Source organism: Caretta caretta, chromosome 18, assembly GCF_965140235.1.
Source record: "Caretta caretta isolate rCarCar2 chromosome 18, rCarCar1.hap1, whole genome shotgun sequence".
Lineage (NCBI taxonomy): Eukaryota > Metazoa > Chordata > Testudines > Cheloniidae > Caretta > Caretta caretta.
This window is the reverse complement of record NC_134223.1, coordinates 21,874,878-21,900,143: the sequence shown is the minus strand read 5'-3', so window position 1 is coordinate 21,900,143 and position 25,266 is coordinate 21,874,878. Positions and strand designations below refer to the sequence as shown.

General features: G+C 46.5%; 1 protein-coding gene across 5 annotated transcripts in view; it reads left to right on the top strand.

Moving 5' to 3' along the window:
- The window catches only part of CHD5 (chromodomain helicase DNA binding protein 5), an 82,614-nt gene that overhangs the window by 10,208 nt on the left and 47,140 nt on the right, over positions 1-25,266 (top strand). For 4 of the 5 annotated variants that reach the window (XM_048825248.2, XM_048825246.2, XM_048825245.2 and 1 more), the window contains exons 2-6: positions 791-921; positions 20,087-20,266; positions 21,550-21,668; positions 22,519-22,757; positions 24,506-24,630. In XM_048825248.2, the coding sequence (XP_048681205.1) occupies positions 791-921; positions 20,087-20,266; positions 21,550-21,668; positions 22,519-22,757; positions 24,506-24,630 (794 nt within the window). The remainder of the gene's footprint in view (positions 1-790; positions 922-20,086; positions 20,267-21,549; positions 21,669-22,518; positions 22,758-24,505; positions 24,631-25,266) is intronic. The other variant, XM_048825247.2, reaches the window with a different exon arrangement.

The following is a 25,266-nucleotide window of genomic DNA, read 5'->3' as shown; positions in this document are numbered from 1 at the left end:
GGTGATTCGATGGATAATCGTGATAATTACTAATAAGTGGGAAGAGAAACACAGGGGAAACAATTTGGGGACTAGTTTTTAAGCCCATCCTCCGATTTGGTGTCTGCAGTGCCTTCCACTTGAGTTTGCACACCAGTTACACGAGCACAGACAGCCGTTTGCACATGTGACTTGGGCAGCAGCATGTACACAACGGGGTCCATGAAGATGGAAACCAGGGCTGACACTTTGAGACTTGTCTTTCAAGGATCTGCATGAGGCATTAGCAGCTAGTTAAGTGCTGGCCTGGTAGGCAACTAATGCTACGGTAAGGCTATGTTTACACTACACAGCTACAGCCGTGTGGCTAAACGTTGTGCAGTATAGCCGCTGTTTGTCGGCTCTCCTGCTGACAAAAAGCTCCCACCCCCAAAGAGCGGCGTTAGCTTTGTCAACAGGAGAGCGCTCCTGCCAGCAAAGCACTGTTCACACTGGGGCTTGTCGTCTGCAAAACTTTTGTCTTTCGGGGTGTGTGTTTGTGGTTTTTTTAGCACCTCTGAAAGACAAAAGTTTTGTTGTTCAATTGTCAGTGTAGACAAAGCCTAACTTGGGACAGCTATGTTAACAGCTGGACGTGAGTCAGGCAATAAACAGAAACTTGAGCGAGGCCACATGTCCTTGTATCCCATAGGCTGATGGAGCTGCTTGGCCAATGCTCTCCCATGGGGTCAAACACAATTCCCATACTTTGTGTGTCTGTGAACCTGGCTGTGTAACATCTCGCTTTCCTCCCTCTTTGTGTTGTCTCCAGAAGAAGAGGATGGAGTGCTGGAAGGGCTGGAGGAATTTTATCCAGAGGAGCAGGTGACTGCGCAGAAGAAAAAAAAATCCAAAAAGCTGAAAGAAAACAAGACATCCAAAGTCAAGAGAAGGAAGAAAGAGGTAACGTCTCCCGCTCTCAAGTGAGGCTGGCAGGCAGCTGTTGGACTCTGTGTACAGGCTGTATGCTTGGGATAATGCTGCTGGCCTCCCTTGTGGAGAAGTCGGTGGTCTAGGGATGGAAAAGGACTAGATAAGAGTTAGGTATTTACTAAGGGGAACTAATTTGATGTGTGACGGGGGACCTGTTTCTTAGACTTGGGTGATGCCACAGCTGAGCCTGCAGATTGGCAGTCACTCCCCTGAGTGCCTGGAGAGGCTGAGTGATATAGTGAACTGGCACACAGGGCTGGGAGCAATGCCTGCATAATTCATATCCTGGCGCTGACAGCGACTCACTATGGCCTTGGGTGAATCACTTAACTTCTCTACCTCAGTGACCCCACTGGTTAAATGATAATGGTACTTGCCCACTTCCGAGAGTCTGTGACGGTTAATTAGCCAGTGTTTAGAGCGGGCTTTGGAATGTGAAGGTTTGAGTATTATTATTTATTAAGGGTTCATTAGTGAGTGATGCTCCCTGGCCTTTGTTAGGCAGGAGGTCCGACTCCGTGATTACAAGGATCCCTGGAAAGCCTGACGCTAAGCGCTGGAGTTTCAGGTGTGGATTTAAACACTCTAATTTACATGCCCAAGGTTGAAAACTGAGATTACAAATGTTGTCTCTTCCTTCACCTGGTCTCCACTAGTGCTGCATGTGTCTGAAAGTGGGGGTGGGGGGGCGCTCCTTTGCATAGAATTACCCAGAATGCTCCTCGTTAGCTGCTGTAGGGGTTGAGCTCTGGAGATGCACAGAGGTGAGTTGGTGGCTGGTGTAACCCCTCCTCTGCTTAAATAACTTCCACAACAGGAAGATGCTAGGTTCAAATTTGTGGGTTTTGGTTCTGAGACATGGATGGGCTTAGTCTGTCTAAATGGCTAGGACGATTTATGTGACCAAAGGGAGAAACGAACACCATATGGGTGTAAAGAGTGAACCTGGGGAAATCCAGAGAGACCGAGTTCTGAAAATATCGGTAAGAAGAGTTCAGTCGACTCGGGCTAGTTTGGAGGGACCCTTATTGACGCGTTCAGTGGCTTTGGAATGGGACCGGTCCGGTGTGTTCTCCCCTGGAGCGATTTCTGGGCAGAAGGGTGGGGGTTTGGCGCTGCAGCAGTCGGTGGTTTTCCAAGGCCGTGTTTGCCTGCTCCTCATGTGGTCGCTTGGTCTGGGCGCTGTCCTAAATGAGGCCTGTGGCAGAGCATGGAGCATGTTGGATGGAGGAAGCTGTATGGCTCAGAGAGGGCTGTGCTAAGGGCTTCTCATGCAGAGAACTGTGGAGGTGGGGAAGGTGGGCGAGGGGAGGAGCCAAGACTGGGACCTCATGTTTTTTCAAAGAAAATAATGTAAAACGGAATCTTTTTATAAACGCTTTCTTGGCTGCACTTCGTGCTCATGCCACTGGGAGGGCAAGATTCACCAGTGCACGCTGGCTACTTTCACTGCTCCGTCGATGCCAAGTCGCTTGTCAACCTGGGTTGACTAGCCAGTTAAGGTGGGGTTCTGGCTGCCTGGCATTGTGGAGCAGTGCCAAGCATCCAGAGGGTACTGGCCCTGGCCCTGGCCATGGATCTGGGGAGACTCTGTCCAGAGCCGTGTAGAGCAGGAAGCCTTCTTCTAGCCTCCCTTCCTCCTCCCAAAACTCAGTGCTCACTGCTTGCCCCTCCAAATGCTTTGTTGTAAGGACTGTGGAAAGGGCTCTCTGCCCTGCCAGGTCCCAGGGACCATAGTTTGTACTTTAATGTTCTAAATCCCAAGCCCTGCACTTTGAATTCAAGGGGCAGCAGATTAGTCTGCTTTTAATTAGCTCTGCCTGGTGTGGTTAGTTAATTTCTCATTTGGAAGCTAAATCTTTCTACAGAAGTAGGCACAGCTGGAGACAGGTACTAATTTGGGCAAACACTGATCTAGTTCTGCCAGTAGTTTAGTTTTTCTTGAGTCCTAAAGGTTTCCACTTTGAGGGTGGATTGCAAAGAGAGAGAAGGGCGCAAACAACTATGAATTAGTGAGAAGACACACAGGGTGGAAGGGGTGAGACTTTCCTTCCTAGTTGATCATTTGCAAGGATGATTGCATTTTAAAGCTTACCAGCTGCATTCGTACCCCTGGGTGTTGTGCCGTGATTGCAGATTCTGTCACCAAATACAATGTTTTGTTATGCAACTGTGATACAGTGAAAGACAAGGGCATTAATCACTGTTCTAAAACTTTCCTATTTCTATTCCCCAATGTTTTGAAATTCTGTTTATTCTAATATGTTCTTTTTAATGCTGGAAATATGTCTGATAAATGTGATTGCCAGTCTTTAATCTTGTGAGTTGTATGTGACAGGCAGTGAATAATCTCACACTTCACATTCTGATCCTATATCCCACACTTTATATATCAGATATTGAGCTGGCAATTAGGCCTTTTAAATGGAGTGAGTTGTAAGCGTGAGAAGCGTGTCTTCTGGCATCTCACATACAGAGGCGTTAAAAGAAGGCAGAACCAATAGGAAATGGAGGTTTTGTCAAACAGGCTTTTGCATTCGTGAGTTTGGGATTTATAGTATCCCAGTTAAAGACCCATTAGATAATTATTACAAACGATGATTATCAGACACCCCACCAGACCACATGCAGCAGTACAGTGCGCTGATATGTATAATAATAATAATATCTGTGTTAGGATGATCTCCTTATCTGGTTAGTAAACCCCTCCTGCCAGGGATGCACACACTGCAATGCAGCACCTCGTTGACGGTTTGTCCCCAGTGGCAGACAGTAAATCTTTGTGGCACATACTGTACCAATACTGTTATCTAGGGACTATCTCTCTTAGGGATGAAATGCAAAGCGACATGTTGGGAATGTAACCAATGTGATGCTGTTTGGAGAAAACAGCATGGTTTTGAGGTTTCTGTGGAGACAGGATATCGAATGACAGACTGTCCATTTCCAGGGTGTCTCACAGGCAAGAAGTGGGGCTGGGCAGGATGTGCTGGCTTCTCAGGATGTGACATTTGGAAGGATTTGGGAAGTGTTTGGTTTCTTTTAAAAAAAAAAAAAAAAGATTCTCAGTGAATTACTGTCCCAGTGAATTCCCCTCATGCAGCTCCCAGAGGATCCACTCTACTCCCAGAGCCCTACGCTGCAGCGTCACTCCTGGCCCCGAGGGATGCTTCCCCTCTGCTCCCTGGGCTGTGTGCTGCCCCTCAGGCCACGGCCACACTACAGACTTAAGTCGACTTCATGTAAGTTGACATCAAGCCTCCAATTTAAGCAAGTCGATCTTGCGTGTCCACACTAAGCTCGTTGTGTCGGCAGGTCTTGCACTGACCCATGGAGCACTGCACTGTGGGTAGCTATCCCACAGTGCACATAGGCAAGTGGAATTTTGGGTTGGGCTTGCAATGCCTTATGGGACCAAAACATTGGTGCAGGTGGTTATGGGAATATGGCGTTTACAGCCTCCCATGGTGCACTTACCTCCCTCCCTCCCTGAAAACAGCAGCAAACAAACCAAGCCTTTTTCATGCCCTTTTTCATAAGCATGAGTTAGATGCCATAGCACGATAGGCATGGACTCTGCTCAGCTCTACGCTGCCGTTATGAGCATTACAAACACCTCGGGCCTTATCCTGCAGTATGTACGCAGGCGATAGAGGAGCCACCGCACTGAACAGTGCGATGCCACACACGAAGCCCTGCTGGAAGACACGGAGCGGAGCAATTCCTAGTTACTGGCAACAGCCACGCATCGCCTTGACCCCCTGGAGCACCGTTTCTGGGCCTGGGAAACAAGCACCGACTGGTGGGACCGCATCGTTATGCACCTATGGGATGACGGGCAGTGGCTGCAGAACTTTCGAATGCGTAAGGCCATTTTCCAGGAACTGTGTGAAGAGCTTTCCCTAGTCCTGAAGCGCAGCCATATGAAAATGAGAGCTGATCTGACAGTGGAGAAGTGAGTGGCAATAGCTCTGTGGAAGCTTGCAACGCCAGACGGCTACCAGTCAGTGGGGCGTCAATTTGGAGTGGGTAACTCTACCGTGTGATCTATTGTGATCCAAGTTTGCAGGGCCATTAACAGACTTCTACTAAGAATCATAGAATATCAGGGTTGGAAGGGACCTCAGGAGGTCATCTAGTCCAACCCCCTGCTCAAAGCAGGACCAATCCCCAACTAAATCATCCCAGCCAGGGCTTTGTCAAGCCTGACCTTAAAAACTTCTGAGGAAGAAGATTCCACCGCTTCCCTAGGGAAAGCATTCCAGTATTTCACCACCCTCCTAGTGAAAAAGTTTTTCCTAGTATCCAACCTAAACCTCCCCCACTGCAACTTGAGACCATTATTCCTCGTTCTGTCTTCTGCTACCACTGAGAACAGTCTAGAGCCATCCTCTTTGGAACCCCTTTCAGGTAATTGAAATCAGCTATCAAATCCCCCCTCATTCTTCTCTTCCGCAGACTAAACAATCCCAGTTCCCTCAGCCTCTCCTCATAAGTCATGTGTTCCAGCCAGGTCTTCCCCCAGTCCTGCCCACTGCCCCGCAGTGATTGACCTCTCTGCTGGCTGCCCTGGGAACCCGAAACATATTGCTGAGGAGGGTCATATGACCACTCTTGTGGCTTCCCTGTGCTTCCCCATCAAAGTCATTTTTCTGTGGGGAAGCAAAGAAATCTGCCGGGGACATAAATGCTGCGCGTGCGCAGTGATGCAGAATTCCCCCAGGAGTAATAGAAGTGGCATGTCTGTGGGGCAGAACCAGAACGACTGTTCGCCTCCCTTGTTTTCTGGTATGCTTGCTGAAGCTCCTTTTATATTCATGCGGCACTGCTGTGCGTCCCTGCTGTCGCCCTTCTCCCCCCCGTGCCCCGCGCAATTTTGGCATAGATGTCAGCATTTCTTCTGCTGGATTGGAGCTCTGCCTGCATTGACTCTTCTCCCCACACAGCAATCAGATCCACCACCTCCTGTGTGCCCCATGCTGGAGCGCGTTTGCGGCCTTGAGTCTCCATGATCAGCTGTGCTGGCGAGCTCTCCACGCTGATCAAACAGGAAATGAAAACTCAAAAGCCCCCAGGGCTTTAACAGGGGCGTGGCTGTTTCCTGGGTACCTGTCTGACGGGCTGTGGAGTTGAAAGCGCTCTCCAGAGCGGTCACAGCGGAGCACTGTGGGACACTTCCTGGAGGCCAATTCATTCGAATTACACAGTGCAGTGTCTACCCTACCCGATGTCGACCCATGGATGTCGGATCAAGGGCTAAGCCTCTCGTGGAGGTGGAGTACAGAAGTTGACTTTACAGGCTGCATAGGTTGGCGGAAGGGACTCGGTAGTGTAGACACAGACATTATTAGATCAGCTTATGTTGCCCTAAGTTTGTAGCGTAGACCAGGCCTCAGACTCCGCAGATGAAAGACCAGGCCCTGGATGGGAGCTGTGCTCTCGTCATGCTATAGCGCGGAGGGCAGAGGGCCCCTTCTCTGCGGCTGAATGTCCAGGGGCCGCCGGGGTGGCGTGCCCCTGTACTTGCATGTGCCAGGTTTCTCTGAACATAATTGCCAGGCTGTCAGATACCCCAGCTGCCTTTTAACCCTCTGTAGGTATCTGTGGATGCTGGCAGCGCATGGGTGCAGTGGCAGGCCAGCGAGGAAAGAGTTACGTATCTCTGAGTAACCTTCCTTCTGGAGTGTTGCTGCGGTTGGTCGGAGCCGTAGGGTACGAAGGACCCAGGCAGCTCGGGCTCACTAAGCCACGGTCAGTGCACGTCCAGTGTCCAGCGTGGGACATGGAGAGTGATTAGGGAAAACAGGAAATGTGGGTTGGAGAGAGGGAGGGGACGTCAAACAATAAACACAGCTGGCTGGTGCATGGTGTGCAGGGTGAAATGAGCTTTGCTTGGCTCAGCTTTCCCTGACGTTTAAACTGAGATGCTCACGCCTTTGACCTGGCTGGGCTGGTGATCAGGATCCCAGGGTGAGCTCTCGACTTCCACACCAAGAGCCAGATTGTGGCAACCTCCCTCCTGGGGGAGGTGGGCTCCAGATGCCATCGCGCCCCAGCATCACCCAGCCTCAGAAGGGGATGAGCCTGGGATGGTCATAGGGAGCTCTCGTACTAGATCACTAGAGGGAAGTGGGGTGGTAAAGCTGCATGCTGAGGGGCAGGCAGGCAGGGCAGGGACAGACACAGCTCTGAGTAGCACTCTCTGGTCCAGCCACTTAATAGTTTACTATAAAAGCACCAGAAGGGTTGTTCTCCTTACATCAGTGACTCAGGTAACCACGGGTCCAGCTGTTGATATTTAAAGCGCCAGCTGTCGGTGTGCAGACAGTATGAGCCGTCCCTCTTGCATGTGAATGTCTCCATTTGCCTGCACTGATGGCTCAGCTGTTCCCTATTTAGCGCTATCCTGTTTAGTGCAAAGGGATTATTTTTCTTCACCTCAGACCCAGGCTGGCTGGCGACTTTCTCCTGATACCCTTTGAAGATCAGATCAAGATAACACTGCAAGGTCGATACGATGACCCGGAAAATCATTCACAAGCGTCACACAGTTCTAGTTTCCTATTTTATTAATGAAAGTAAGGAAAGCTGGAGCCCAGCGCTGTGCGCCAAGACCCACTAGTGTCTGAGTGGAAATGGGTCCTATCTATTATGTAAGAGACAAGCGGCTCAGATGGGCCAGGACATCTCAAATCAAGGGACTTTAATTGTTTTGGTAGTGAGCAATGTGCCATGGAGCTGTTGGAGTGAGGGATGTGTGAGCTGCTCTGCACACATGGCTTGGCACAGTGTCGTCAGACTCATCCCCTTCTGCAGGTTGTTTGTTTCGTATTGATCATATTAATTAATATATTTGTTTCTGCACCTGTTAGCATGTTCCCATTTGATAAATTATGCTGGAATTTGCAAACAACAAATTAGCAGCTATTGCATTAGTATATTACAGCTCGTTAGAAGCAGGATTGCTAGTAAATTACAACGCTGCCACTTGGATTCTGATAGCGTTCTGATTTAGGGCACTGTCCTGCACCTGGAGTCATTTGGGCAGAACCTCTTGCTCATACTGAACCCCACTGATTTTATTTGGACTTTGCATGGGTGTAGGTGTCTGCTTGTGCTGATCTGACTGCAGGATTGGGCCCAAGTGAGCAAGCTTTCTGGGATCTGATGTTTGCTTAGGGAAACACCTTCATTGTTCATCTTGAAACCACTGTTTCAATGATCGTGAAAGGTGCTGGACTGTGTCAGACTCAGAAACTCTTAGCCCAGCAAGGAGAAGGCCTTTCTCCGCAGCAGTGTGTCTTAGCTCTGCCATGGAGTGACCACTTTCAGGGAATTCGTGGCTCAGCCTGGTCTTGGCCTTTCTGCTAAGGTGCCAACAAGGGGCTAATTCATACTAGTTGCTGTAGTATTTCTTGTGATGTGTTTCCTGAGCAACTAGAGATTGGGTAGAGTTCTGCAACTCATTACCCACAGGCTGCGTTTGTCTCAGAAGTGACTTTGGACTGCTCCTGACTTGAGCTGGATTTGAACCAGGATTTGGATATGAGGCAAAAAGCTCCATGTTGAGTTTATTTTACTCAAAAACGTGCTTTCTGAGTGCTCCATTCCAAAGCTGGAGGGTGACAAGGTATCTCAACCTCATTTGGATTTTCAGTGGAATGTTCTCTAGTCTGAGGACATTCTAATAGCCCTATTAGAATACATGTTTGTCATGGGGCCATGTTGCCTTTACATACAGGGTGCTGCTTGTTGTCTGATGTTTCACTGAATGCAGATGAGTTCCCAGAAGCATATGAAGATTAAATTAGTGAAATGTGTGCAGATGAATTTCAATATCCTATTGTAAAGGGAGGTCAGCAAGTATCAAATATGCAAGCCCAGTATAGCTAGTAATTTCCCTATCCCTTTCATTGCCAGACTCAGTGTAAATGATGCTGTTCTCTTCAAGTCACCCACCCCACTCTCTAAGAGGAGATCGTCTAGACAAGGTAGCACATTAAAATGCTTTTGCAAGTGCCTGGAGCCTAACAGTCTGTTTATTTAAAGAACATGGATTCAGACTTGCCTTTTATTGTCCAACAGACTTTGGGAAGAAGTCACAGTCCAGCAAATACATAATTTTTTGTGGTCATAGTAATGTTCTTTCTTTGCTTTTTATAGACACAACACAAAGCCCAGCTCAAGTCATCAGCCTATCACATCTTTTCCCCCTTAAGCAGAGCAGAGACCTTTGTAATGTGCGGTTTCAGAGAAGCAGCCATGTTAGTCTGTATTCGCAAAAAGAAAAGGAGGACTTGAGGCACCTTAGAGACTAACAAATTTATTTGAGCATAAGCTTTCGTGAGCTACAGCTCACTTCATCGGAATGCATCCGATGAAGTGAGCTGTAGCTCACGAAAGCTTGTGCTCAAATAAATTTGTTAGTCTCTAAGGTGCCACAAGTCCTCCTTTTCTCTTTGTAATGTAGTTTCTCCGCAAAAAATCATCTACAACATTTTCTCCCGAACTGATTATTTTATTTTAATAGTGCCCTGCCTAAGACTATTTAGAAGAGGCACCTGGAAATAACTGCAGCGTGTCGCACGTATGTTATCTGATTGATTACTTGGTGCAAAAAAGGAAGAGAAGAGAAAATTTGATAAATGTCTGTTGCATTCAATTTTTATTAACTCCTTGTGTGGACAGCATTAGTCTGATTTGATTCTGGCTGGCATAAAGCTTGATTGAAAGCCCAGTAGAACCAAGGGAAAGACTGCCCTTGACTTCATGTCATTGAGTCACATTCTTAATGGGCATCAGAAATATATGTGCAACAATGAATGATAAAGAAGTCCAGAGTTGGGGCTGCTTCTCCTAAGCTCCTTTATTGATACCTGCTAGGTAAATGCACATTCTGCTGTAAATAAAGTAGACAATTGGAATTCATTGTGGATGTGTAATACTGAGTATATGAATGGAGTGCAGACTTCTGCACTTGGCTGCGATTTTTAAAATATTTAATCTGTTAAAGCTTTTATTTAAAAAAAAAACACAACTTTTTTTGACCCTGAAATTTTAAGAGGAGCATTGTTAGCTCTTAGTTTTGCATGCATTAATTTGTAGAATGCCTTAATGTGTATCAGCTATGTTGCAACTCTTTAGAGTCTATTTGCCAGTAATATTCAGTCATGAGCCGATGGCAGAATTGATGCAGCAAGTGCTGAGAAGATCTATTTACATAAAATAACCAGCCTGCAGTTTGAACCTGAACATATGTAGATGAAGGTCCTTGTCAGACAGGGAGGCAGAGAGAGAGAGAGAGAAGGGATTTCAACCTGTACTGCAGCAGTTACTATGGCAACCAATTATTCAGTGCTAAATTATAACTGTTTATAACATTGGTAAAGAGGAAGGCTCAGTTTTGTTTTAAAAGCTTGAAGGACCAAAAATCAGTAATGGCTGCTGGGCAAGGATGCTTCCCTAGCGTTAGAACATTTGATTTTGTGTATTACAATATGAAAATCCATCTGCCCACCATCCTAGACTGGCTGAGAATGCCCCAATATGGAGGAACAGAGAGACACTTGATCTGGGGATGGTGAACAATTCCAGCGGGCTGGCTGGCGTCATGTTCAGACATGTATGGATTTGTCCTTCAGACAACAATGCAGTTAGAAAATTAAAATGTGACACAGGGCAAAATTAACGCACAGCAAAAAGACGTGTGCAGAGGTTGTGTGGGTTGTTTTTCGTTTTGGATACATTAAAAAACAGTTGTTGGCTGTTCAGTAATATTTAAATGTCTAGTAGTGAATTGGTAGAAACAAGGTTAAATCAACTTTATTTGTAACCTGGTGCAAGGTCTCAGGCCAACAGGGAATCAATTTTAACCTCTGTCTAGAGTACTTATCTGGCCCTTGTTATTGTAAGCCTTCCTTCCTTATTTTCCTCTAATTAATTTCTGGTCCCTAACTTCACTCAGGGATTTATTTAAAAGCCCAGCTGTTTGCCCCAGTTTAGGCTGAAACATCCTCAGACTGACTGTCCATGGTCATGCCTCCCACACTGCTCTTGCAGCTTTAGAGTCTGAACATTGACCTGTAGGCTGTGATTGGCTACAAGGGAATACCTGAACAAATAATTGTGAGCCGTCCTCAGATTTTGTTATAAAGTATAAATGTCTGGTTCTAAAGAGAAAAATAAGATGTCCCTTCTTGTACTAACCCCCCAAAATGTAGGCAAGGCCTTTCCTTTCATAGACACGCTGCTGAATTATGAGTCTCTCCTCTAATGGATGTGAATGGTATCAGATTTCTGATAGAAGGAAATGTTTTATTGGTGACAAGATGGTTCATGGGATGTGGACCTTTCCCGTGGAGGTGGCTGGTCTAAATCACCAGAGTGGGTCAGGAGTGAGCCAGAGCTTTTCCCACCCGCTGTTTATCTGGTGGTCTCAGACCAGTTCCTAGTAGGGTGATGTTCATATAATGAAAAGCCTTTGCCAGCACTGCCCCCATCCCAGCTGAGTAGCCAAGGATTGAATAAAGAAAAGGAGGACTTGTGGCACCTTAGAGACTAACACATTTATTTGAGCATGAGCTTTCGTGAGCTACAGCTTACTTCATCGGAAGCTCACGAAAGCTTATGCTCAAATAAATTGGTTAGTCTCTAAGGTGCCACAAGTCCTCCTGTTCTTTTTGCGGATACAGACTAACACGGCTGCTCCTCTGAAAGGATTGAATAGTTATGGAGGATGAAGCACGCCTTACCCTGGGGAATAGGTCAGGACAGGACTGAGCGAGAGCAGGGCTAAACGCACGATGGTACTGCCTGGGTGTGACTTGTTACTGTCACACTGGACCTGGCTATGTGGGACACAGCTTAATGTTTTGTAGGAAGAATCTACATTGCTAAATATAATGATTGGCAACGCTTCCCCCCCAGGAGAGGGGGTCGTCCATGGGAGTTTCAAGACAGAACTCATGGCCCCTGGCTAACTGGTCCCCTTTGCACTGTGTGTTTTAATCACAGCTCTGTGTGTCTGTCGCTTTTTCAAACTATCTTCCTGCCAGAAAACCTCAGTGGAAATATTAGCCCTGCATGCACCTTCAGATCAATCAGTCCTTCTGACTGCGTGGCTCCCCTCAGTTGATTATTGCCAATAAATGTGACTGCTCCCTATGGCAGACACAGAGCAAAATCAAAGGGTAAGTTCTGGGTAAGGAAGAAATATGTATATGCACTGCTAGTGAGTGCAGAAGGTGACCTCTGGACCTTGAGGCCTTTGGCCAGCCAGGGGTCAGCCAGCAGCTGCTAGCTCTTCTGGGGGCTTGTGACAGAGTCCACTCACTGCAAGAGTGCATCCTCCTGGCTGGGCATGGAGTAGCAGTTTTCTTCCCTTCCCATACGGCACCCCCTGCTAAAGTTGTGGTGGTGGTGTCTCTTCCCACAATTCACAGTGCTCTCTCTTTGTGACTCAGCCTCTGACTAGGTCACCGTGCAGTTCCCCCCGTTCTGGGGTATCAAAGTCTTGCCAGACCAGCTGTCCAATGTCCTGTGCCACGTCCCAGGGGTTGGTAAGGGAACCCAGGCCCCCCCTCTACACTGGATTCCAGCCCCGGGATCCTATAACTAGCAGCCAAGGTCTGCCCGGTCCCCCTCTTTGCTGCAACTTCCCTGCGCTTCTTCCTACCCTGCCTTCTCAGACTTTTTCTCCCACAGCTCCTCTGGACTTGACTCCTCTTCCAGGACTAGGATCCCAGGGCTTATTTTCACCCCGGGTTTCTTCCTTCCCAGCTCTCTTCTCTCATAGAGTGACTGCAGCCTCTGTCCCTGCAGTCTTTCTGCGGCAAACTTCCTGGCTTTATACCATACCCAGCTTCTCCCCTAGTGGGGCTTCATTGGCAATTAGTCATTTATAAATCCACGGGCCTCCCTTCAGGTGCAAGTGTGAATGGTAATTGGCCTCTTCTGGGCCACCTCAACCCCTTCAGGGCTGGTGTTGGTGAACACCCCATCATGAATCCTCCCCTTTAAGACTGCGACCCTTGGGGGTACAGATGCCTTACTGTCTTAAAAATAATGAAACTACCAAAAGAAAGTTTGGGGTTCTTTTTATTTGGCTTTTGAGCCTTTAGACTGCACTCTGGTCACATTTTCAAGATTTTCTGTGCAAACATAAGAGCTAGAAACTGTATATATACAGTATATGTGAGAGCTGAGAGTCTCATGTGATCACCTGACTCCAGGAGCTGAGACTTTAAGGAGAACACCGAATATTGTGAGACTCATGATAAAATCATGAGTGTTCACAACACTGCTCCTTAGCAAAGGCTAGGGCAAAGATTTTACAATATGATGTGTGTGTGGGGGCGGGAGGGCTGTTCTCTTATCCTGCTGGTCACCGTCAGATTGGAATTATTTGGGTGTTGCATTCTCTTTTTAACCTTCTCCTTTTCAAGGAAGAACTAATGTTGCACAAGGGGTTTGGCCTTTGGCTACAGGCTGCCAGTGGGGCTGCTGGCCTCCCTGCCTTTCCTGCTCTCCATTTGGTGATTGCTGTTTTCTTTTCTAGCCTCTTTCACGTGTCTGCTCTCTTTGGACTCCTCTTTACTTAACACAGATGAAAGCAGAACAGCACCATTGGCTCATCAGCATGGTGCTGGGTCCTGATGGCTGTACGCAGGTAGATCTATCCTTGGGTTCAGAGGGGCTGCAGGCGAGCCCCATAGACTCCATGACAGAAATGGGAACAGGTGAAGATACTGATATGTTGGCAACTCAGCGCTGTAGGAAATCTTATTGCCCAAAGTGATGATGGATAGAATTTCTTCTTGCTCCCACACTGCAGAACTTTGGATCGTATACACCTGGGAAGGGGCCTGGTGTGGGGTCAAGAGAAGAGTGAGGTGCATAATGTGTCTGGACTGAGAAATGTAACTGATTTACAGCGAGGAGGTCTTGGGGGTGCGGGAGAGCTGTGGTGCTGTCAGGGCAGCAAATAACTGAGCTGAAGAAAAACTAACAAAAAAGGTGTTTGATAATCTAAGTGATGTAACACAACTAAAGAAATCCTGTCTTCCTTAGCTCCCATACTTGCCATATGAGAGTGACATTTTATTTATGCTAAGACATAAACAAATACAAGGCAGAAATCCATAAATTACCTTGTTTGATGTCAATCAGAGATGTTGCAGAACTTGAAATTTTAGGATCTTTTAGAAAAACAGTTAGCTGTCTCTGTCTATGACATAGCATATGTCACTGCTTAGAGCTGTTGTTTTATTTCACACATCATTCAGTTTTTTAATATATAGATTAATTTAGCATCCGTTGCTATCTATTTACTTGTCTATTTTATACCATCACCCATCAGAATAGTACCTGGGTGCGACCTTGTGGTAGTCCCTGCAGCATTTTGCGAAAATACATATATACTCCTCACAAAGGATAGGCAGAATAAACATCCCCTTTACATGACTAGGGCGAAACATCCCCACTACACACACGGTGCAGCATTGACAGTAAAGTAAGCGTATGATGTACCATTTACAGATGCATTGGACAAGACAGCAGTTTCCAAAATGAAAGTCATCTGTGTTGCATTATTTTCCATTTAATTTATATGTAGGCGTTTCTATTACTCCTGGGGGAATTCTGCGCCACTGCGCTATGCAGAATTTTGCAGAAATTAATGTGCGTGCAGAATTTCCTTTCCCCCACAGAAATGGGCTGCAGTGCTGCTAGCTGCCACTAGGGGCCACTGGACTCAGCAGAGCCCAGCTTGTACATAGAAGAGATACTGCTGGGCAGGGGGCGGGAGAGGGAGCTAGAGGGTTCCTGGCAGCTGCAGTTCCCAGCATGCCCTGAGGGAAGGAGAGGGCGGCGTGCAGGAAACTCCGTGCAACCCCGGGACCGAGCATCAGGCTGTTTCTCCCTCTGTATCCCTGGAAGGGGGTAGAGAAACAGGAACTGGGTTGTCATAGGGGTTTCTTTAACTCTCTACTCCTGGGGGAATTTTTATGTATCTGTATTGTTACAGACATACTTGCTGATAGTTACTTTGAAATAAATTACCAAAATAATTGAAACTGGTGTGATTATGTAGTGTTATTTTGACAAATAAAATTTGCAGAATTTTAAAATATTGTGTGCAGAATTTTAAAATTTTTGGCGCAGCATGCCCCCAGGAGTATTCTATGGTGCTCACCATTGTAGTTTCTGAGCATTTAGCACACGTTGGTGCATTTATACTCCCAGCACGTCTGTGATGTAGGTAAGTATTCTTGTCTCAATTTTGCAGATGGGATACTGAGACACAAGGTCACCCAGGAAGTCTGTGGCAGAACTGGGATTGGATATCAGAACATAAGAATGGCCATGCTGGGTCGACCAGAGGTCTATCTAGCCCAGTATTCTGTCTTTCAACAGTGGCTGGTGCCAGATGTTTCAGAAGGAACAAACAGAACAGGGCAATGTATTGAGTGATCTATCTCCTGTTGTCTAGTCCTAGCTTCCAGCAGTCAGAGATTAAGGGACCCCCAGAGCATAGGGTTGCATCCCTGATCATCTTGGCTAATAGCCATTGATGGACCTATCCTCCAAGAACTTGTCTAATTCTTTTTTGAACCCAATTATATTTTGGCCTTCACAACATCCCCTGGTAATGAGTTCCACAGATTAACTAAAGAAGTACTTCCTTATGTTTGTTTTAAACCTACCTATTAATTTCATTGGATGATCCTGGTTATATGAGAAGGGGTAATTAACATTTCTTTATTCATTCTCTCCACACCAGCCATGATTTTATAGACCTCGATCATCGCCCCCCTTTGTCGTCTCTTTTGTAAACTGAAATATTCCAGTCATTTTAATCTCTCCTCATACGGAAGCTGCTCCATCCCCCTCATCGTTTTTGTTGCCCTTCTCGGTACTTTTTCCAATTCTAATATATCTTTTTTGAGATGCGGTGAACAGACCTGCAGGCACTATTCATGATGTGGGCATATCATAGATTTATAAAATGGCATGATGATATTTTCTGGCTTATTATCTATCCCTTTCCTAATGGTTCCTAGCATTCTGTTAGCTTTTTTGTCTGCCATTGCACGTTGAACAGATGTTTTCAGAGAACTATCCATGAGTCCAAGTTCTCTTTCTTGAGAGGTTACAGCTAATTTAGACCCCATTATTTTGGGATTACATTTTCCAATGTGCATTACTTTGCATTTATCAGCATTGAATTTCGTCTGCCATTTTCTTGCCCAGTCACCCAGTTTTTTCAGATCTCTTTGTAGCTCTTTGCAGTTAGCTTGGACTTAAATACCTTGAGTAATTTTGTGTCATTTGCAAATTTTGCCATTTTGCCACTTCACTGTTTACTCCTTTTTCCAGATCATTTATGAATATGTTGAACCGCACTTGTCCCAGTACAAGTTCCTTGTGGCACTCTGCTATTTACTTTCTATTTATTTTCTCCACCATGAAAATTGACTCTTTATTCCTACCCTTTGTTTCCTATCTTTTAGCCAGTTACTGATTACCCAGGACCGCTCACTTTGCTTAAGAGCCTTTGCTGTGGGACCTTGTCAGAGGCATGCTTAAAGTCCAAGGACACTGTATCCACTGCATCACCCTTGTCCACATGCTTGTTGATGCCCTCAAAGAATTCAAATAGAGTGATAGGCCTTGAATTCCCATTACAAAAGCTGTGTTGACTCTTCCCCAATAGAGCATGTTCATTTATGTGTCTGATCATTCTGTTCTTTACTGTAGTTTCAACCAATTTCCCTGGTACTGAAGTTAGGCTCACCACCCTGTAATTGTCAGGGTCGCCTCTGAGCCTTTTTGAAACAATCAACATTACATTAGCTATCTGCCGGTCCTCTGATATGGAGGCTGATTTAAGTGATAAGTTACCCACCACAGTTAGTAACCTTGCAGTTTCATATTTGAGTTGAACTAGTACTCTTGGGTGAATTGCATCTGGTCCTGGTGACTTGTTACTGTTTAGTTCAGAGGTGGGTGGCCCGCGGGACTATCCTGCCCGGCTTCTGAGCTCCCGGCTGGGGAGGCTAGCCCCTGGCCCCTCCCCTGCTGCCCACCCTTCCCTGCAGCCACAGGGGATGGGGAACAGGGGGGGTTGGCTGGGGGGGGTGTCCCGGGGGGGGCGGTCAGGGGTGGGGGTCCCCGGAGGGGGTGGTCAGGGGACAAAGAGCAGGGGAGGTTGGATTGGTCGGGGATTCTGAGGGGGGCAGTCATGGGGCGGCAAGTGGGAGGGGGTGGATAGGGAGCAGGGGCCAGGCTGTTTGGGGAGGCACAGCCTTCCCTACCCGGCCCTCCATACTGTTTCGCACCGCGATGTAGCCTGCGGGCCAAAAAGTTTGCCCACCCCTGGTTTAGTTTCTCGGTTTGTTCCAAAGCCTCCCCTGTTGACACCTGCATGTGGGACAGATCCTCAGATTTGCCATCTAAAAAGAATGGCTCAGGTGTGGAAATCACCACACCTCACATCCTCTGCAGTGCAGACTGATGCAAAGAATTCATTTAGCTTCTCTGCAATGGCCTTGTCTTCCTTGGGTGCTATTTTAGTACCTCAGTCATCCAGTGGCCCCACTGATTTTTGGACTGTCTTCCTGCTTCTGATGTACTTAACTTTTTTTTTTTTGCTGTTAGTTTTTGTCTTTTGTTAGTTGCTCTTCAAATTTGGACTGCTTAATTTTTCTTCTACACTTGACTTGCCAGAGTTTATGCTCCTTTCTATTTTCCTCAGTAGGATTTGACTTCCAATTTTTAAAGGACGTCTTTTTGTCTCCAACTGCATCTTTTACTATGTTGTTTAGCCATGGTGGCATTTTCTGGCCCTCTTGCGTTTTTTTTTTTTAATTTGGGGTATAGATTTAGTTTGAGCCTCTTTTATGGTGTTTTAAAACAGTTTCCACACAGTTTGCAGGCATTTCACTCTTTGGACTATTCCTTTTAATTTCCGTTTAACTAGCCTTCTCATTTTTGTGTAGTTCCCCTTTTTGAAGCTAAATGCTACTGTGGTGGGTTTCTTAGGCAATTTTCTCCCTAGAAGGATGTTAAATTTAATGACATTATGGTGACTATTACTGAGTGGTTCAGCTATATCCGCCTCTTGGACTAGATCCTATGTACCACTTAGACTAAATAAATAATTGCCTCACCCCTTCTGGGGTCCAAGACAAACTGCTCCAAGAAGCAGTCATTAATAGTGTCTAGAAATTTTCTCTCTGGATTGCATAATGAGGTGACATGTTTCCAGTCAATATTGGGATAGTTGAAATCCCCTATTGTTATTGGGTTCTCTGTTTTTGTAGCCTCTCTCATCTCTCTGTGCATTTCACAATCACCATCCTGGACAGGTGGTCGCTAGTATATTCCTACTGCTATACTCTTATTATTCAAGCCTGGAATTTCTATCCATAGAGATTCTGTGGTGCTGTTTGATTTGTTTAAGATTTTTACTGTATTTGACCCCATGCTTACATGTACATATAGTGCCACTCGCTTGCCAACATGGCCTATTTCATCATTCTGATATATCTTGTATCCTGGTATTACCCCATCTCATTGGTTATCATCGTTCCTCCAAGCTTCTGTGATGCCTATGATATCAATATCCTCATTTAATACACGGCACTCAGGTTCATCCATCTTAGTATTTAGACTTCTAGCATTTGTGTACAAGCACTTATACAATTTGTCCATACTTAGTTGTCTGCCTTCAGGAGGTAATTGAATGGGGACTCTTGTTCATTTGACTGTTTCTCTTCAGCTCCTACCTGTACTTTATCAACTTCTGTCCTCTCCTCTTTACTAGGATATAGAGTATCCCCTTTAATAAATCCTTGCCTATGGGATGTGTCTGTCTGACCTGTCGGCTTTCTCCCAGCCCTTAGTTTAAAAACTCCTGTACAACCTTTTAATTTGACATGCCAGCAGCCTGGTTCCATTTTGGTTTAGGTGGAGCCCATCCTTCCTGTATAGTCTCCTCCTTTCCCAAAAGGTTGTCTAGTTCCTAATAACCTTAACTCCTTCCTTCGAACACCATTGTCTCCTCCACACATTGAGACCCTGCAGTTCTGCCTGTCTACTTGGATCCCTGTCTGGAACTGGAAGCATTTCAGAGAATGCTTCCATGGAGGTCCTGGACTTTAATCTCTTACCTAGCAGCCTAAATTTAGCCTCAAGGACCCCTCTCTACTACCTTTTGTTGTGCCACTGGTTCCTACATGTACCATGACCACTGGCTCCTCCCCAGCCGTGCACGTAAGTCTGTTTAGATGTCTTGAGAGGGCCGCAGCTTTCACACCGAGCGGGCAATTTACCATGCGGTTCTCCCGGTCATCACAAACCCAACTATCTATATTTCTAATAAATGAATCTCCTATTACGATTACCTGTCTCTTCCTAATAACAGATTTCCCCTCCTCTGGAGGGGTATCCTCAATGCGAGAGGATCCCGTGACACCACCTGGAAGGAGAGTCCCAACCATGGGATCGCTTCCCTCCACTCCAGCTGGATGTGCTCCTTCCCCAAGTCTTTCATCTTCCTCAACTGTCCAGAGGCTGTCAGACTGGGGTGGGACTGCTCAACTGTCCTGGAAAGTCTCTGTCTCCCTTAGCTCCTCCAGTTCAGACACTGGTCTCAAGAGCCCGTACTCGGTCCCTGAGGGTCATAAGGTGCGTGCACCAAATACGCACATATGTCACCTGCCCACCAGGCCTGTCATCCTACATGCCTTATTCAGTGCAACAAACTATACAGCCTCCACTCTGCTGCTGGCCGCCTGTCTGCATCATTATATAGAAGATCTGCTGAGTCCCAGTCCAGTGTCTTAACCAGAGGAGTGTCCTTCCTCTGCAACAAAATAATGAATGGAAAACAATATTTCTGCTTGTGTCTCCTACAGTCAGACCCTTCTTATGGCCCAGATTAAGCCAAGTGAGAGTGGCGTTTCCTTGACTTGTGCTAGGGTGTTGCTATCCACATGTACTGTGGCTGGAGTGTTTTAAAATGTAAAAGTAATTAATAGGAATGACTGAATCTGACAAACGACCAGAGGGGTTTGTGCAGGGAAGCTGGGGAGGGGAGATCCTGGCCTTCCTTCATTGTCCCTTCCTCTCTTAGGGGAGTAATGATGAAATATCTGAAAACGAAGAGGAACTGGAGGAGAAATCTGAGAGCGAAGGGAGTGACTATTCGCCCAACAAAAAGAAGAAGAAGAAGCTCAAAGAAAAGAAAGAGAAAAAAGCCAAGCGCAAGAAGAAAGATGAAGAGGAGGATGATAATGAGGAAGGAGGTTTAAAGGTACCTACAATTACTGTCCAGGACCTAGGTCCATTAGTCGGGTTGTTTCTGAGAATGGGAACTTTAGGGCACCTCCCTGTTACTCTCTCTCAATGCGAGGATGGGATGTGGGAAAAGGCCAAGGGGGCTGTTTTTCACCAGGTGCTTCCTCAGGAGGAGTTTCATTTCAGTCTCTGCCTGTATGCCTAACTGGGGGTCCAGTCCTGCAGGGAGTGGAGTGCTCCTACTCCCAGATGCTCCCAGAGGAGCCGAGGGCACTGGGAACCTGGCAGGTTTGGTGCTTGGGAGATCTGTGTGGAGGAGGAAATTCTGTTTCATGAAGGATTTGGAAATTTGGCTTTGTTCCAAACTGGAGCAAAAACTAAAATTTTGAAATTCTTCAAAAAAAAATTCTGACTTTTTGTTTTGGGTTGATTGAAACATTTAGTTTCGGATTTGACTTTTAAAAATGCTGTATTCTGTTACAAAATGAAAAAAATCCACAGTGGAAAGTCTGAAGGGTTTTGTTTTGACATTGTTGAAATGGGACATTTCAATATTGTCAGAACTTTTCCCGTTTTTTTCCAAAACAGAGTTCCAGCGAAATGGATCTGATTTCGGGAAGCATGTCAGTGTCAATGGCACCGTGTATTCTGGAGGAAAATGATTCCATCCAAGTTTCTTCAACCAGCTCCAGCCCCTTGTCCCTCTCTCTTATTTTGGCTCTTAGCTGCTCTTTGGAGGTCTCTGTTGCACGGTTGCCAAGAGGGCGTGCCCTGGACAGTTGTGTTCATTTATGTGTCTGGTTCTGTGGAAAAGCAGATGAGTGACGACTCTCTGGCTCCTCGGACACTGATGTTAAAACAGCCTTTGCTTTTCAAAAAATCCTCTGACACCAGGGTCACCCCTCCCCAAGGTGTGGAAAAGCAGTAGCACCCAGTGAGTCAGGAGTCACCGGAGTGGACCGGGGCCTTGTGCTGTCACAGCTACTAGCAAATGGATTTTGCCGCAGTTCCCACTGATGCATTTGATGTGCCCACGGATTACATGTCGTGGTGACACTAAAGCTGTGGTGGGGTTAGGGAAGCATTTGGAAGGCATTGTATTGTTTTCCAGCTAGGTAGTGTGTCTGTTTACTAAGCACTTGTGCACACTCCATCCTTTAACCAACAGAAACCAATCCCCATGTTGCGGAGGTCTAGGAGTAGCAGATGGCGTGCAGTATATCATGGGCGTGGCTGCACACCGCTCGTTCATAGCACCTCCGTCATTTGCATTAAATGTATCCCTTTGTAAATCCATAGGAGCCCAAGAGCTCAGCGCAGCTAATGGAGGAGTGGGGCCTGGATGATGTGGATTATATTTTCTCAGAAGAAGATTACCATACTCTGACTAATTACAAGGCTTTCAGTCAGTTTCTCAGGTAAGAGGCTGAGCAGTGGAGCATTGTGCGTATGGATGGGGATCTGTTTTGTACTTGGTTACTACCCAATCGAGTTGATAAAGCCAAGGCATTAGAATGCTGATTCCTCAGCAACAGAAAACCAGACATGTGCAGTTTACTGACATTCTGCCAGACTGCACAATCCGCTCCTCGTCACATGCAGGATCTGGGCTACAATCTCTGTAGAGACTCTGGATGTATCCCAAGTGGGGTTCTGCTCTCGCCCATAGCCAGTTGGACCCTAGAAGGTTACCATTCGCTTTGAGGGCGAGGTCAGATGCAACAGGGAAATGATGCAATGTCATGCCACGGTGCTATACAAGTAGTAATGAATTATCCCTGGCTCCAAAGCATTCTCTTGGCCAATTTAAGTTTGCTGCCCTGGTGCATCATCTATACCTTGGTGCTTCACCACATGTATCCGAGAGGTGTTCTTCAGGACGCTGTTTTCCAAGGGGTTTCGTTGCAGGACTGGTTGGAAAAGGCGGAAACATTTTCACCAAAAAATAAAGTTTTCCCAATTTTTTGTTGTTGAAAATTGTGAATTTCCCCCCACCCTGGCTGCTCTTTAAGCTGGTTGAAAACGATCAAAGATTTTTTTGGGGAAAAAAAGTCATTGAATATTTGAACATTTCCCCTCTCTTTCCTTGCTAGGGCAGTTTTGGTTTCTACTGTTTTCAGTGCATCTGTTGCCAGTGACTTGTCACAATCGGTGTCAGGCATTGGCTGCTAATTCATGTTACGCTTTTCCCCAGCGTGTGATGAGTTAAAACAATCAGACCGCAGAGGAGCCCTATCGACTGATGGTTTTTCCTACCCCACCCTGCAGGCCTCTCATTGCCAAGAAGAATCCCAAAATCCCCATGTCCAAGATGATGACAGTGCTTGGTGCCAAATGGCGAGAATTCAGCGCCAACAACCCGTTCAAAGGCAGCTCGGCCGCGGCAGCTGCAGCTGCAGTGGCAGCAGCCGTGGAAACAGTCACCATTGCACCTCAGCTTTCTGTCAGCCCTCAGCAGTCTGCTCTGCCCATGGCCATCAGGAAAGCGAAAACCAAGGAGGGCAAAGGTAACGTGCCAGGCAGGAATGAATGGCTAACCAGACAGCGTGGGTAGATCTTGCAATGATAAACAATACATTTACTTGCAGTATATTATTTAGCCACTAGATGTGTCCGTGTGCTACCTAGCTAGTTCCAGACAGGGTGTGAAGCCTGGTAAGTAAGGGAAACAAAGCTGGAAATTGAGCTGTGGGGAAACTTGTGAGTCTGTGTCTGTAGTTTGTATTTGTACTCTACAATAAATGCCACAGATGAACTGTGATTCTTTATATAATGACCGATCACGTTTCCAGGACCATGGAGGATTTGTATCCTACTTTAAATAAAGCAATAATAACAATATTTCTTGATGTGATACCTGTGTCACAAAGGATCTCCAAGAGCTTTATAAATATTCGCTAGTGAAATCTCGCAACCTCCTGGAAAGGGCACTTTTCAAGCTGGAGTGAATTTGCAGGCCAGTAAGATCAGGACTGAGGGGCACTGGAAAATCTGTTGGGGGGAAACTCAAATGGAATAGTAGGGGTGGTAGGATGCAGGGCAGGACATTGGCAGAGCAGATGTGTTCTGTCTGTATGCCTCTGTAATATTCAGCAGTCTGGCCGATGCATTCCGTCTGGACCGACGTAGGACATTCAAGAATAGTGAAGAGACCACAGTAGAAAAGATTACAAAAATAACTTATAAGGTATTTGATTTCCTAGCGGGGAGGTGGAAGGACACTGCCTTCAAACCCCATTTGCAAGCGTGTTAATCTACAGCAGCTCCTACGGAATTGATCTCATTTTTATTGAAATGAGTCTGTAACTATTAACATTTTCCTGCTCCTGACAGCAGAGACGGGAGGCTTCCCTCAGCGTTCAGAAAGGGCTTCATGAGTCATTGGAAGAAAAAATGGGGAAGGGGAGGAGGGAGAGAAATCTCCCTTTGTTCCTACAGTGTTTTTCTTCATGAAGTTTCTGTTCCAATTATGCAGCAATCAAATCCTGATGCCTCAAGAGCTTTGAAAGGAGCAGCCCAAGAGGCATGGTGCTGTTTGCAACAGTTTTCCTTTCCCATAGTTTTCGTGCAGCATCTCTCAGTCCACTTAGCTGATCTTGTGGGAGGAAGCTGTCGTCTGTCCCCCCTGGCCACACCCACAGAGGTTAGTTATTTGCACCCATCTCTGCAGTATCTGAGCTGCAGTCCCTTTCCTGGCCCCTGGGGGGCAGGCTGCACTTTTCCCCCAAATGCAAAGCAGTTAAATATGAACCCCTGGTTTACAAGGGAAGCAGTTGGCCACCCCTCAGTATTTGCTTAGGGTTCCCACTGCGGAGACACAGAGAGCCACAGGGGAAAGAAGCACCTTCGGGGAAGGAGACATGCTGCTTTCATTGCTCTGCTCTTGCATTTATAAAGTTCAGTGAGGAATGTTTGTGAAGCATCGTTTTCAAACAGGAGGGAAACTGTAAAAATGTAGAGCCTTGGTTCTTTCCCAGCATTGAACATGGGACCTTCAGCACCAAAGCACAGGGCCTTTGCCTCTTTAACTAAAGGAGTCGCTCTCTTAACGGGTAGCAGTTTTAGGCACTTATCCTCTGTGTGGATTCAGTGTGTGGGGGGAACACGATGTGATAAGCTAGAAAGTTACGCAGGCAATGCAAACACTCAGAAGATACTTGAACGAAGGTAAATTATGAGCAATAGGGTTTGGGGAGAATGTAGAAATCAAGGTGTCCATCATTAGAACGTCAAGAAAATCTTTCTGTTCATTTAGGTCCAGGAGTGCGGAAGAAAATCAAGGGCTCCAAAGATGGGAAGAAAAAGGGGAAGGGGAAAAAGATGGCGGGCGTGAAATTCCGGTTTGGAGGAATCGCCAACAAAAGGAAAAAAGGCTCATCAGTAAGCGCTCTCTGTCTGTAAATGGCGAATGTTGGTGCTGGTGGAGGGTGCTGGGCGGGCAGCCCTGGAGATTGGAGTCCTCTGTTTCCCCCAACATTTTGGGTAGTGGCCGGGCAAGCTTCCTCCTGTGGTGTTCCTTATCCTGCCTGAAGCCCCATTCGCAGATAGGAGAAGGGTGTTCAGTTCTGTAGCTCATTCAGTTTTGGTGTGTCTCTGCTAAGAAGGGAGACAATTAGTGCCAGTTGCACTGATGGGTATTGGATGTGGCTACTTGTCTCACAGAGCTGGGCTGTGACTGTCAACCCATTTTGCACAGGGGGAAATTCACTCCTGTGCAGAGAGGGGCCAGCACACAGTCTGTGCCGCACCAAGGGCTCAAGTTGAATTTACGTGGGGCGTTGGCCCTTTGCACTGGCATGCATTTCACCCATTGGAAGCGCCAAGCTTCCTTCAGCTGGGGAAATGCTGGCAGTCCCTCCCCACTTGGGCCTGGGTAAGGAAATCTTAAAATCTCATTTGCGTTTCTTTGTTAGAAACCAATCTTTGCTCAGTGGGTATTCTACCCTTTGGAAGAGAACTGCATCCAGGCTCACGTTCCTAGAGATGGCATGTTTGGGAATTTCTTCCACTAAAATC